The sequence below is a fragment of the Cucurbita maxima genome, unplaced genomic scaffold (genome assembly GCF_002738345.1).
Source record: "Cucurbita maxima cultivar Rimu unplaced genomic scaffold, Cmax_1.0 Cma_Scf00016, whole genome shotgun sequence".
Taxonomy (NCBI): domain Eukaryota; kingdom Viridiplantae; phylum Streptophyta; class Magnoliopsida; order Cucurbitales; family Cucurbitaceae; genus Cucurbita; species Cucurbita maxima.
The window spans coordinates 1286797-1298699 of NW_019272032.1; the positions used below are offsets into that span (position 1 = coordinate 1286797).

An 11903-nucleotide genomic window follows, 5' to 3' on the forward strand; every position below is an offset into this window, starting at 1 on the left:
TTCTAAAATTAATAATCTTAATTTCATTGTTTTTTTTTTTTTTTTTTTTTGCTTGAGATCTGGTTTTATGGTAGAATTAGGGGTTTGTAATAACTAGACATGCTGCAAGAGCGGAGGTGGGTGGGTAGGAAGCGTGCCTACTACTCGTAGGGCTGTCCCCCACTACCGTCCAAGGAAGCAAAAGGGCTTTTGTTTTTGGAACATACGACAGTGCTTGTAAAAGTGAAGGAGAGGCGTCAAGCTAGGAGCAACTCCCATTCCTCCACCAAGAGAATGTCTAAGAAAAAAACCATGTTGGTCTTTGTTCAAAAAGAAAAAGACGTGAATCGCATAATTTTCTTTTGACTCATGTGAATGTCTTCGATCCTCTTATTTTAATTTTAAATTTTTTTAAAAATAATAATATAAATTGTCTAGAGATGAAATTTAATTTTGAAATGTTCTTAGATTAAGAGAGATTTGACGTAATAATTAAAGAAAATAATAATAATCTTTTTTTTATTTAAATTAGAGAAATAGTATATCTTCGAATTTATATATATATATAGTACTAAACTTAGACGGTATATTAATTAGACTCGACTACTAATAAATAACTTTACTAAAATATTTATTTTATTATTTTTATTCCTTTCGAAAGAATTTTCTTATTATTATTTTTTTTAATTTAGGTATTAAAATATCATAAAGAAACAGAATTTCTTACAACAAACTTTTCCAACATTGACCTTTGGGTGAAAAAGACTTTACATTGCAATAATTAATAACAAGACAATGAAACATACCAAAACAATAATAATAATAATTTTTTTTTATTAAAAGAAAACATGTTTGGATTCTGTTCTTAATGTTTCGGCTTTTCATTAAAAAAAAAAAAAAAAAAAAAAAACCCAAAATAAAAGAATTTAGATACCAAATATAAAAATTTAATTTATGAAAACAAATAAAATTAGGCAAAGATTCCTCGCATCACACCCCATTTATTCAAAAACTATCTTTTCTTTAATTAATTACCCCATTTTTTACGGATCCAGATTCTCACCCCTACCATATATATATATATATATATATAATTTATTTATTTATTTATTTATTTATTTTTTAACTTTGAATATTGTTAAACTCAACATTTGACTTTCAACAAAATATAGTAACTTTTACCTTATGTTCAACTTATATGACATTTGCTTAGGGAAAATAAAAGTGAAAATCTCCCAAAAACTCACTCATTTATGTTCAAACAAATAAATATTTAAAAAATTAAAAACTCAATTAGTCAACGCCATTTAATTAAAATTATTATTATTATTATTATTATTATTTTTTTTTACCTATCATTTCCCTATTTTGTGCATTTTTTTAAAGTCTAATTTAATTTTTTTTTTAATGTTTAGATGTTTTTTTTTTTTTTTTTTTTTTTTTTTTTTTTTTGGGTAATTGGTTGTTTTATTTTGNAATGTTTAATGAAAAAAAATTGCATTAATGGGGAGAAATAAGTTACCTTGTTATATTAACAAAAGACAAAGGGGATAAGGGGAAGCCAAAACCTAAGATTCTCCTAACAAATGCCTTTTCTGGAAATTCTATGAACCAATCGTATGAAACAAAATATTCGACCATCTTTTTAAGATAGGACAAAACATTGTTCTAACGTTAAGTTAATTGTTCGATTGATTAAAACATTATAATCTTAATCGGCCAACTTCAACTCGGCTATTGACATTTTTATTTGGTCTTTATGGGTTTGTTGAATTATGTTAATTATTATTAGTTTACTTAACAAAAAGATTAATGGACAATTGGTTTGACCCTATTGTTTTCTGTTTTTTGGAAAAAAAAAAAAAAAAAAAAAAGAACCTAGGTGTGAAAACCTCTTCCTAATATACATGTTTTAAAATCATGAATCTGATGGTGATACGTAACGGGACAAAGCGGACAATATTTACTAGTGGTGGACTTGAACTGTTACACTGCATTACATAACGGACGGGATAAAGCGGATAATATTTCCTAGTATTGAGATTGGACTATTACATAAAAACATGTTGACATGGACTTCATGTCTGTAGTATATGTCTCGTATTATTTGAAAGATTTGAGAAAGGTTGAGTGTTCACACACACCAAGAACATACCACACACAATTATAGGACCTACATATGAACTATACACGTGTTGTTTTCTCTTCTTGTGACCAAGTGGATGATTAACTCATTTTTTATGTTGCACTGATTATCTAATGAAAATAGACACATCGAGTCTGGTGGGTGTGACGTTGTCTAACAATCTGTTGAATGATGGAGGAGGAAAAGGAGAGGTAGTCAATGAGTGTGGTGGGCTGAAGTAAATCGAGAGTGAGAGAGAGAGAGCTAAGAGATGAACGAAGGAATCGAGAGAGACGACTCGAACAAGCCTCGATTGCAACAATTGAAACCTAATTTTCCTTTCAAATAAAGATATAAAATCACCCATACTTGATGATGTTGGGGGGCGTTACAATTGATCACATACCATACAAAATAAATAAATAAATAAAAAAAACGAAATTCCAAACCTCACCGACTAAGTTGAGAAAACCATTGGAGGGAAGATTCCCCCAGTCGCAAGGGAGGGAAGTGTGCTGAAGACACGAAGAAAGATAAAGAAAAGAACCAATATGGAAGAAAAGTGAAGTTCACGGAAAGAGAAAGGCGCGTGGAGGAAATAGATAAACCCTAAACCCTACAAAAACCTACGAGCCAATGAAAACAAAGAGACGGAGAATGAATGGTTAGTCAAAGTCAAACTTGGTAACGCCTTTGCACTCTGCCACAAAACCCATCGTCCTTTGTCCCCATTTGACATTTTACCAAAGTCAAAAAAATAACCCCCCGCCCCATTTTTTTTAACCATTTAAACTATGTTCAAATTTTTATCTCCGTCGAATTCTAGACGGACTGTAAAAACTACGAGCATTTCAGATTATAGCTAGTTATTAAAAAAAAAATTAATTATAAAATATAGATATAGTTATAGGTATAGGGTTTATTTATTTATTTTATATATAGGAAAATTTAAATGTTACAATTTAAATAAGGAGGATTATATTAAAAGAATAGTAAATTTTATTTACTCATGGTAAAATACAAGTATTTTAATAAGCCAGTGGTTTTGTATGATTAATATAAGGCATATGACCGTTAGATGAGGAGGTTGAATTGGGAACAACCATTTTGTATCTAAATTATTTATTTATTTTTTACAAAATTTTAAACTCTTAAAATTACTCATTAATTAAAGACGAAAATATAGGATTTATTAATTTCAACCCAACACTAATCACTTAATTTACTAAATTTCCATAATTATCCCCTATTTTGCTCAAAGGATAAAACTAAATACCAATAAATATATATATATATATAAATTTAAGATTATTATTGAATTTATATTATGGTAGTTTTTATTTTTTTAATATTTTTTAAAATATGATTTTGAGGGATTATAAATACATAATTAAGAATTAGTGAAATTCAAAAGTCAGTGATCTTTCTTCTTCATTTCTTATCTCTATCTCTCTCTCTCTATCTCTTTCTCTCTCTAAAGAGCTACAAAGTCAGCGCCGTCCTTTCTGCCGTCCCTTCTTTTCCCTTTGTTCCCCTTTTACCAATTTCCTAAAATTTCGTCTTTCTTTTGTTTTTTGTTTTTTTTTTTTTTTTTCATTTCGATTTTTGTGTAATCTCTTCCATGGCTGCCGGAGACGACGACTGGGATCTCTCCGCCGTCGTCCGGAGCTGCTATTCAGGCTCCTCCACCTCCTCTTCCTCCACCGCCGCCGACCCAACTGCCGCCTCCGCTGCAGAAACCGCCTTGTCTTGTCTTGCTTCCTTAACTTTTGACGACGATCCAAACAACGTCGCATTCTCCTTTTCCGACATCCTTCACCCCCAACAGCCCAACGGCTTCCATGAATTACACCAAGCCTTCATTTCTTTCCTCCCCAACCCCGTCGCCCCCGCCGTCGCCCCCGTCGCACCGGAAATCCCCAATCCGGTTCCAACCCGCCAATCCCGACACGGAATTAAACCCATTCGACCACAGCCAGATCCCGGAGCGGTGGCGCTGCAATCCCACCACCGGCAACAGCCACTTTTCCGGCCAGACTTCCCAAATTCACCAATGACGCCTCCTCACATACCCAAATCGAGAAAAAGGCAAGTAATTTAATAAAATTAAATTTACATTGAATTAAATCCTAATTGATTGATTTCTTTGTTGTCATAATAAAATTATTTTAAAATTGAAATTTATTTATTTATTTATTTCTTTTTCTTTTAATTATTGTCATGAATTATTATTTATTTACAGAAAGAATCAACAGAAGAGAACCGTATGCCATGTGACTGCTGATAATCTCTCAACAGACATGTGGGCTTGGCGTAAATATGGGCAAAAGCCCATTAAAGGATCTCCCTACCCAAGGTATTTAAATATACATAATATATAATTAAATCTTCTGTAATGATATGTAATTTGTTTGTTTCTCGGAAAAATTGACTTCCTCCTCCGATGATCATAGGAACTATTACCGTTGCAGCAGCTCAAAAGGGTGTGGCGCAAGAAAGCAAGTTGAACGGAGCACCGCCGACCCAGAAACTTTCATCGTCACATACACTGGAGATCACACTCATCCACGTCCAACTCATCGGAATTCCCTCGCCGGGAGTTCCCGAAACAGGTCGTCGTCTGCAATCCCCACCAAAAACCTGACGATGGGAGACCCCGATCGGTCATTGATCGGCACAGCCACCGTGGGCTCTCCGATGACACCGCTTAACGACGACGGTGGGAGTGGAGAGAAAGAAGGAGAGATTTTGGAGGATTTGAGCATTGATAGTGAGGAGTACGAGGATAATGATATTCTGATTCCAAATTTGATGATGAGAAATGAAATCTTTGTTGGGTTTGAGGAGCTTGGTTGTAGCCCTCGAAGGAAGGCTTGAATAATTATATGATTTAGCAATTTTGTCATGTAATTACTTTTAATTTAGTTTATTATATAATTGTAGCAGTAGATCATGATCATCATGAAGGAATTCACTCTGTTTTCATGAAATCACAGCCCTCCATTTTTTTAAATTAGTTTGATTTATTAATTTAAGTGATGAGATATAATATCTAGATCCTTGATTAATATAACAATTGTAATTAATATCGTCCTTAACCAACTAAACCAAAATAAATCAATTCATAATTGTGTTTAATCCAAATCAAAGGCTCGTAATTAAGTTTATTAATAATAGAATTAATGGAAAAAAAAGGTTTAGAGAGCTGTGGTGGAAAGGACAGATGTCGAGTAAAGAGAGGGGTAGAACATAATCCAAAGATCCACTTTATGTTGTTCATAAAAGTCAACGTTTTTATTTATTTATTTTCTAGAAATGAGATTTGGTCAAACATATTATATTTCAACTTGTTTTAAACTTTAAAAAAAAAAAAGTTGGATGGATTCAAGTTGTCAACTTGTATTATGTCATCTATAAATATTCGGTGTTTGGTTGGGAAAAATTATTAGGGAGTTTTAATGCATATAATTAATCTTAGATTAGGGGTATGGTTGGAATTTTAAAAATATAAATATTGTTTCATCAAGTCTAAAGTTGCAAATAATTTATAAATAAATGACTTATTTAGGAAAAAATACACTGGATATTAAAATCTTGTATTCTTTATAAAGGTGTAGATAGTGGATCCTACATTGATTGGAAGAGAACGAAATATCTGTTACAAATGATATTAGAGTCAGACAGAGCGGTGTGCTAGCGAGAATGCTGGTCCCTAAGGGGTGGATTGTGAGATCTCATGAGATAATGTGGTAGCAAGATGCTAACTCCCGAGAGGGTGAACTGTGAGATCTCTATCGAACATTCCTTACAAGGGTATGAAAACCTCTACCTAACAGATATGTTTTAAAACATGAGGCTGATGGGACGAATGAAAATCTCTACCTAACAAATGCGTTTGATATCGTGAAGGTAATACAACAATACGAAGTAGGTTAAAATGGACAACCATGAATTTTTCCAAGCCAATCTTTTGCGCTTTGGCCATGAACAAAGAGAGCTCCATTAAGTCGTCTTCTCTTCCACCTCCGACTAGCATAGCTTGAAGTCCTTCACACACAGAGCCTATTTCAAGTCATTTGATTTGACGTTGCAAACAAACATGGCTAGAAGAGATTAAGGATTCTTAAATCTCTAAAACCCATCCAACACATCATGGTATTTGGTAAGGCACATTTTCTTACAACTCTTCGGGTGAATAATCAAGCACATCGACTAGCCAATCATTACAAGAAAAGTGTGAGAAATACAGGAAAAAACAGCTTTCTATATATGACAAAACGTAAACTTGGTCAGACACCAAATATGAAGTTAGCAAACGAAAAATTGCAAAATTGCAAAATTTATGGCCAAAAGTCAAGAAGAAGTGAATCCACAAGCACTAATTTTGCTTCATCGTACCATACTAACTACAAATTGAACTAAAAAACTGGCATTTCCTCTATCAGACATCAGCCACGAACTAAAAAGCTTGTGAATTTGTCTACAGCACATACTTATCCCTCCAAAAAGACAGCTTCCATGAATTTCTCTACTTATGAAACATAAAATATATAAGATGAAATTATCTCCAAAGGCCAAAACGTGGTTGAACAGAACTAGATTCTTCACTCCTCTTCCAAAACAGTTCCCTTTTCGCTGACATAAATACCATCAAGGAACTTCCGGATGTCTTTGTTCTTGACATGGCATTTCTGTCATCCAGAAGGAAAAAAAAGTATAAGACTACTGATTATGCCTGTACAGGCGGAGAAGTTTTGCAAGCAAGAATCAATCACAAAGTGGAGTGGAAGAGAGGACCTGGTTTATCAAGGCAGCAGATCGAGATACAAGCTCTATATCATTACCATCCAAGACTAACTCATCTTTGACCTTCTCAGATCGAACAATCGATACTCCGTCAAGCATATCCACCTTTCGCACCTGTTTTGCAGAGAAGAAAGACTTCACATCCATGCATCATATAAATAGTAACAAATGTGCTTACAAGAACAATTGTTAATAAGCATGAAAATACAAAAGAGGATTTTTTTAATAAAAGTTATTTGGAGTACGTACTTGTTATGTTTATATAAATGTTTGAATTTTGTAACAATTGGACTCTGGATGAAATAACCAAAGGACAGCATTCAATGTATCTATTTCCTTTTAATGTAATCAAAGTAGTATTAACTACATTTTTTGAGAGACTCAAGTAAAGAAGTACATGAATAAAGAGTGATCCTAGGGTTAGAAAGTTTGAGAACGACTCCAAATAATTGAAATTACTATCTAGACAAACAAAATACACCTTTTTTTTTAGTGGCCCCATCTTTGGAATATCAAAGTTCATCATGCTTGAGTTAGAGAAATTCAACTACTAAGCAATTATTCTACCAAGCATGTGAGCGAGAAAAAAACATATTAAAAAAACCCAAAATCCTGACCGTGGGGAGTTTTTTTTTTTCAACTCAACCTTAAGGAACATCATTTTTTATTTTAGATACCGATAGTAAAATAGAAAAAACAATAATTCTCCAAAAAAGTTGAACCCCTCTGCTTCTGCTCTCTAAATGACATAATGTGCTTGTTGGTGCTGAAGTTAAACCATAGACATTGTGGAGAATCAAATCAAGTAAACACAATGTACAAATTAACTGATCTATTTTTAAACATATGCTCTTTCAAGGGGTACGGCTAAAACAATTACGAAAGGAGGAAGGAGAATGAATGATATTGTAAAGCTAGGGCTTTCGTCTTTAAGTAGTTACAAATTTAGTCAACCAGTTCATCTTAACACCAACAAATCGATCATTTAACATTCAATTATGGTAAAGTTCCAAACGCAGCAGTAAACATGAATCCAGAATACAAATAGTGAAACATATGACAATAAAGTGGGGTTAAGAGTTTTACCTTTTTCTCACCAAGAAAGTTACGGATCTCGATAGACTTGTTGCCGCTGGTGATGCTAGCATTGATCGGAAAATGAGCATAAACAAACCGCATCTTGTAACGATAACCCTTAGTGACACCAGTGATGAGATTCTCAACATGGCTAAGTGCAGTACGAATGGCAGCCGAAGTCTTCCTGGATCCGAACCAGGCATCAATCTTGAGCTTCTTCTTTCCAGTTTCCTCTTCGGTAATCAACTGGAAATCCAAATTCAAATGCTTGAAGTTACGAATGAGTTTTCCCCGAGGGCCTTCTACCTCTATGATTTTGGCGTTCACTTTGATCTTCACCCCCTCGGGGATATCCATAGTTTCCGATGAGAGGATCGTCTTCATCTTTTCCTAATGCAAATCTCTCTCTCCCTCTCCCTCTCTAGAGTTGAGACGGCGACGGCGACGGCGACGGCCGATAATGTACAAAAACCCTAATTGGGGAAATGGTGAAGATTTATAGCGGGAAGTCTTCGACTGTGTTTTTTAGGGTATTGGAAGTAGAGATGGATATTAGGGTTTTTCTTAATTCTTTGGAGGCCCGTATTCATCAATATTGGGCCTCCTATAACACATCGAAATGGGCCCATATTTTTTAAGGAATAAAATGGGCCCATTTTGAAGTTGGGCCCATTTTGAGATTTAATGAAATTACAAATTAGAACGATTAAAAATATATTTAAACCTTTATAATTTGGGATAAAATGAAACAAAGAGATCAGTTTCGACTTGGCGCGCAGCGATTGATTACCAGAGAGCGATTAGCGTATCATCGGAAGAGTTTGGCGCCGTGAAGCTCCGATCTGCTGCCGTTGTCGCCGGTAATCATTGCTTGACGGATTAAGAATTGGGTCATTGTATCCATCGCAGCCTCTTTTCTGCCAGCTTTGCTCTCAGAGGTTTCATCTTTCTCGACTCCGTTGATTCTCCTTCTTGAATTTGTCACCCTCCTGCTCCATCACGAACTCTCTCCAGTCTAGGTACGTTCTCTGCAATTTCGTTCTTCCTTTAGTTGGAACTCTGAATGAATAGGATTCCGAATTTGACACTAGATTTGTTTATAACTGCAATGAGTGGTTTGTGGAAAAGCTAAAAGGAAATGCATCTGTTTCTTTAGGTCGAGCCATACAGATTTTTGCTGTATTGAATCCTGATCTGATTCGGCTTAGATTTTACACATTAGCGATTGGCGATTTTTGTTTTAATCTCTATAAATTATAATTTTTCCAATTTATTATTTTCTTCCCCTATACTGGATTAGATCCCATGTATTTATTGTTTTTCTGATCACCTCCCTTGCAATCCTACCAGAGAAAACGAGTCAGGTAATTGAAGAAGCGGGGAAGAAACGAGTCGAGTGAAAATGTTGGGAGTTTGGTCAGATTTTCAGATTCTTAGACCATTTTCGTATGATCATTGTTTTGATTCAATTTTGTCTTTCCCAGGAACATGCAGTTCTTTGGTGGGTCAGAGATTAGCCCTTCGCCTCCGGTCCCAACAGCAACTGGAAATAATGTGCATATGATGTATATTTTCAATAGGAGTGGAGTTTGCTTGTTTTACAGGGAGTGGAACCGGCCTCTTCGGACATTGAATCCCCAGCAAGACCACAAACTTATGTTTGGTTTGCTCTTCTCGCTCAAATCCTTTACTGCCAAGATGGACCCAACCAGGTTTATCTTTCTTCCTTCACTAGGAAATTACTTTGGTTTTTGGGGTGCCTAGTTAAAAGGAATGATCCAACAAGATGGGAAATTGATACGAACCATATTTTTATGTCTTAATAACTCAACAAATACAGTGCTCCTTTATGGTCTGGTGGCAATAACTAATATCATGTTTAATTTGTTGTAGATTTAGATTTCGACTTTTAAGTCTTATCTTATTGAGAAGAGTTGAGCTTCTTTTGGGAGTTACATTCTGAATTTGAAGTGATGGCCTTCTTTTTTTTCATTTTTTGGTATAGTGCTGATAAAGGCAATCTTGGAGTGCCTCAGTTGCCTGGCCAAGGTTGTTCATTTCACAGTTTTCGTACAAATACTTACAAGCTCAGTTTTACTGAAACTCCATCAGGGATAAAGGTTATTTCAACCTTCCTTTCTCTGTTCTCTTTCATATTAGCCGCTGTAGGTTCATGCATGTCTACTTGAATTGTTTAGTTAAATATCTTGCTATATCACTTAATGAAACTAATGTTTGGCTTATGTCATTTTGTAAATTTATTCATTGTTATTATCATCGTTATTTGACAAGGCAGAACGGGGTTGGGGTCTTTCTTCTCTACACTTTCTTCTTGCTTTTCTGTCTTGTTCTAATAAAGTTCAGTTTCCTTGGTGATAATTAGTACTTCCAATGAACCTCCTTTTTGTTTCTTGTTTTATTCTTGAAGAGTTGAAGTTGGACTCTTTGAAGAAGCACTGTGAAGCTGCTGTTTTAAAATTGCTGCTTTTGAGAAATAATTAACCTGTGGTGCAAAATGGGGATCCTTGCCTTGAACTATAGTGTTGCATTGCTTGATTGATAATTTAGTTTAAAGTTCAATTTTGTTTAAAATGATGGATTGTTTCTTTTGTTTTCAGATTATCCTGGTTACCCATCCTAGAACCGGTGATTTAAGGGATTCATTAAAGTACATATACAATTTGTATGTTGAATATGCAGTGAGAAATCCACTCTACAATCCAGGAACCACACTCAGGTAAATTGTTAGCCACGATTGCTGCATAATTCCTATAGACCAACTGTAGTAATTTAATTCAAAGAAACTATGCTTGGAAGTCTTGCAAAACAAATTCAATTTCTTTGATGAATTTGAACTTTGTAATGCATGCGTTTATTAGTTTCAGTTTACAAATGATCAATGATGTCAGGCATTGAGAAACGTTTATTGGTGCTTGCACCTTAGCTGTAAATACTTTGTCTCAGAGGTCCGTTTAGGAACCTTTTTTTGATTCTCTAGATTCTATCGTTAGGCTAAATTACAACTTTAGTCCTTGGGGTTTGGGCTTGGGTTCAATTTGATTTCTATGATTTTAAAATTTCATTATAGTCTTGTGGTTAGGTTAGATCTCCCAAAACATCATAGTTCTTACCATATGTTATCAGTTTTCTTACTTGATATGGTTTTTTTCCCCATTTTTCATGTGGAAAAGAGAGACAATAAGTTTAACTTTAGGAATGGGTAGAGTTTAAATTTGCAGACTATATTAAAGTTTAATTTGGGTAAAAAAATAATAAAAGAAGTTGGGTGGGTATTCAGGTAAAAGAGGAAACAGGTTTGTATTAAAAAAAAAAAAAAAGGGTTGGGGACGGGGGTTTTGAAATATGAAAATATAGGCGACTTAAGACTTAGGTTGGTTGCACAACTTGCTTTCCTCTATTTTTGACTCAACCACGATACAATCAACAATTTAACCTTTAGATATGCCTTATATTGAATGGCAGCTCATCGCCCTTCGTTGCCCCTTCCAAAGAAAAAGAGTTGTGGAAGAAAACTATTAACACCTCATAATGGTAGAGACATTTATGGGAGATTTGACAAAGTTATATGGACTATGATGAAAATTTTAAAACCATATAGTCGAAATTGAAACCAAATTCAAACTGTATAGACTGAACTGTTAATTTTAACCCTTTTTACCTGAAAATTTTACGTTGGAGGATATATATCCCTTTGTTAACTTTTCCTCTTTACTTCTTTTCACAAAAAAATTTAAAATGTTACAAGATCTTTTCTACAGATTTAACACCCCCCCCCCCCCCCCCCCCCCCCCCCCCCCCCCCCCCCCCCCCCCCCCCCCCCCCCCCCCCCCCCCCCCCCCCCCCCCCCCCCCCCCCCCCCCCCCCCCCCCCCCCCCCCCCCCCCCCCCCCCCCCCC

At 35.0% G+C, this 11903-nt stretch overlaps 3 protein-coding genes across 7 annotated transcripts in view; 2 read left to right on the top strand and 1 right to left on the bottom strand.

The window, feature by feature from the left end:
* Positions 1–3543: 3543 nt before the first annotated feature.
* On the top strand, positions 3544–5094 carry LOC111491344 (probable WRKY transcription factor 27). The gene is made up of 3 exons (XM_023140234.1): positions 3544–4192; positions 4347–4460; positions 4558–5094. The coding sequence occupies exons 1-3, from the start codon at positions 3726–3728 to the stop codon at positions 4979–4981; spliced, it is 1005 nt and encodes a 334-aa protein (XP_022996002.1). The 5' UTR covers positions 3544–3725; the 3' UTR covers positions 4982–5094.
* A 1255-nt stretch (positions 5095–6349) lies between these two features.
* LOC111491349 (60S ribosomal protein L9-like) lies at positions 6350–8498 on the bottom strand. The gene is made up of 3 exons (XM_023140244.1): positions 7997–8498; positions 6902–7024; positions 6350–6795 (listed from the first exon to the last, which is right to left on the bottom strand). The coding sequence occupies exons 1-3, from the start codon at positions 8369–8371 to the stop codon at positions 6709–6711; spliced, it is 585 nt and encodes a 194-aa protein (XP_022996012.1). The 5' UTR covers positions 8372–8498; the 3' UTR covers positions 6350–6708.
* A 239-nt stretch (positions 8499–8737) lies between these two features.
* Positions 8738–11903, top strand: part of LOC111491351 (trafficking protein particle complex subunit 1-like) — a 3850-nt gene continuing 684 nt past the window's right edge. For 2 of the 5 annotated variants that reach the window (XM_023140245.1, XM_023140246.1), the window contains exons 1-5: positions 8745–9006; positions 9338–9403; positions 9472–9699; positions 9993–10107; positions 10606–10724. In XM_023140245.1, the coding sequence (XP_022996013.1) occupies positions 9390–9403; positions 9472–9699; positions 9993–10107; positions 10606–10724 (476 nt within the window). In that variant the 5' untranslated portion in view covers positions 8745–9006; positions 9338–9389. Of the gene's footprint in view, positions 9007–9337; positions 9404–9471; positions 9700–9992; positions 10108–10605; positions 10725–11903 lie in introns of all 5 variants that reach the window. The other 3 variants (XM_023140247.1, XM_023140249.1, XM_023140248.1) reach the window with 3 other exon arrangements.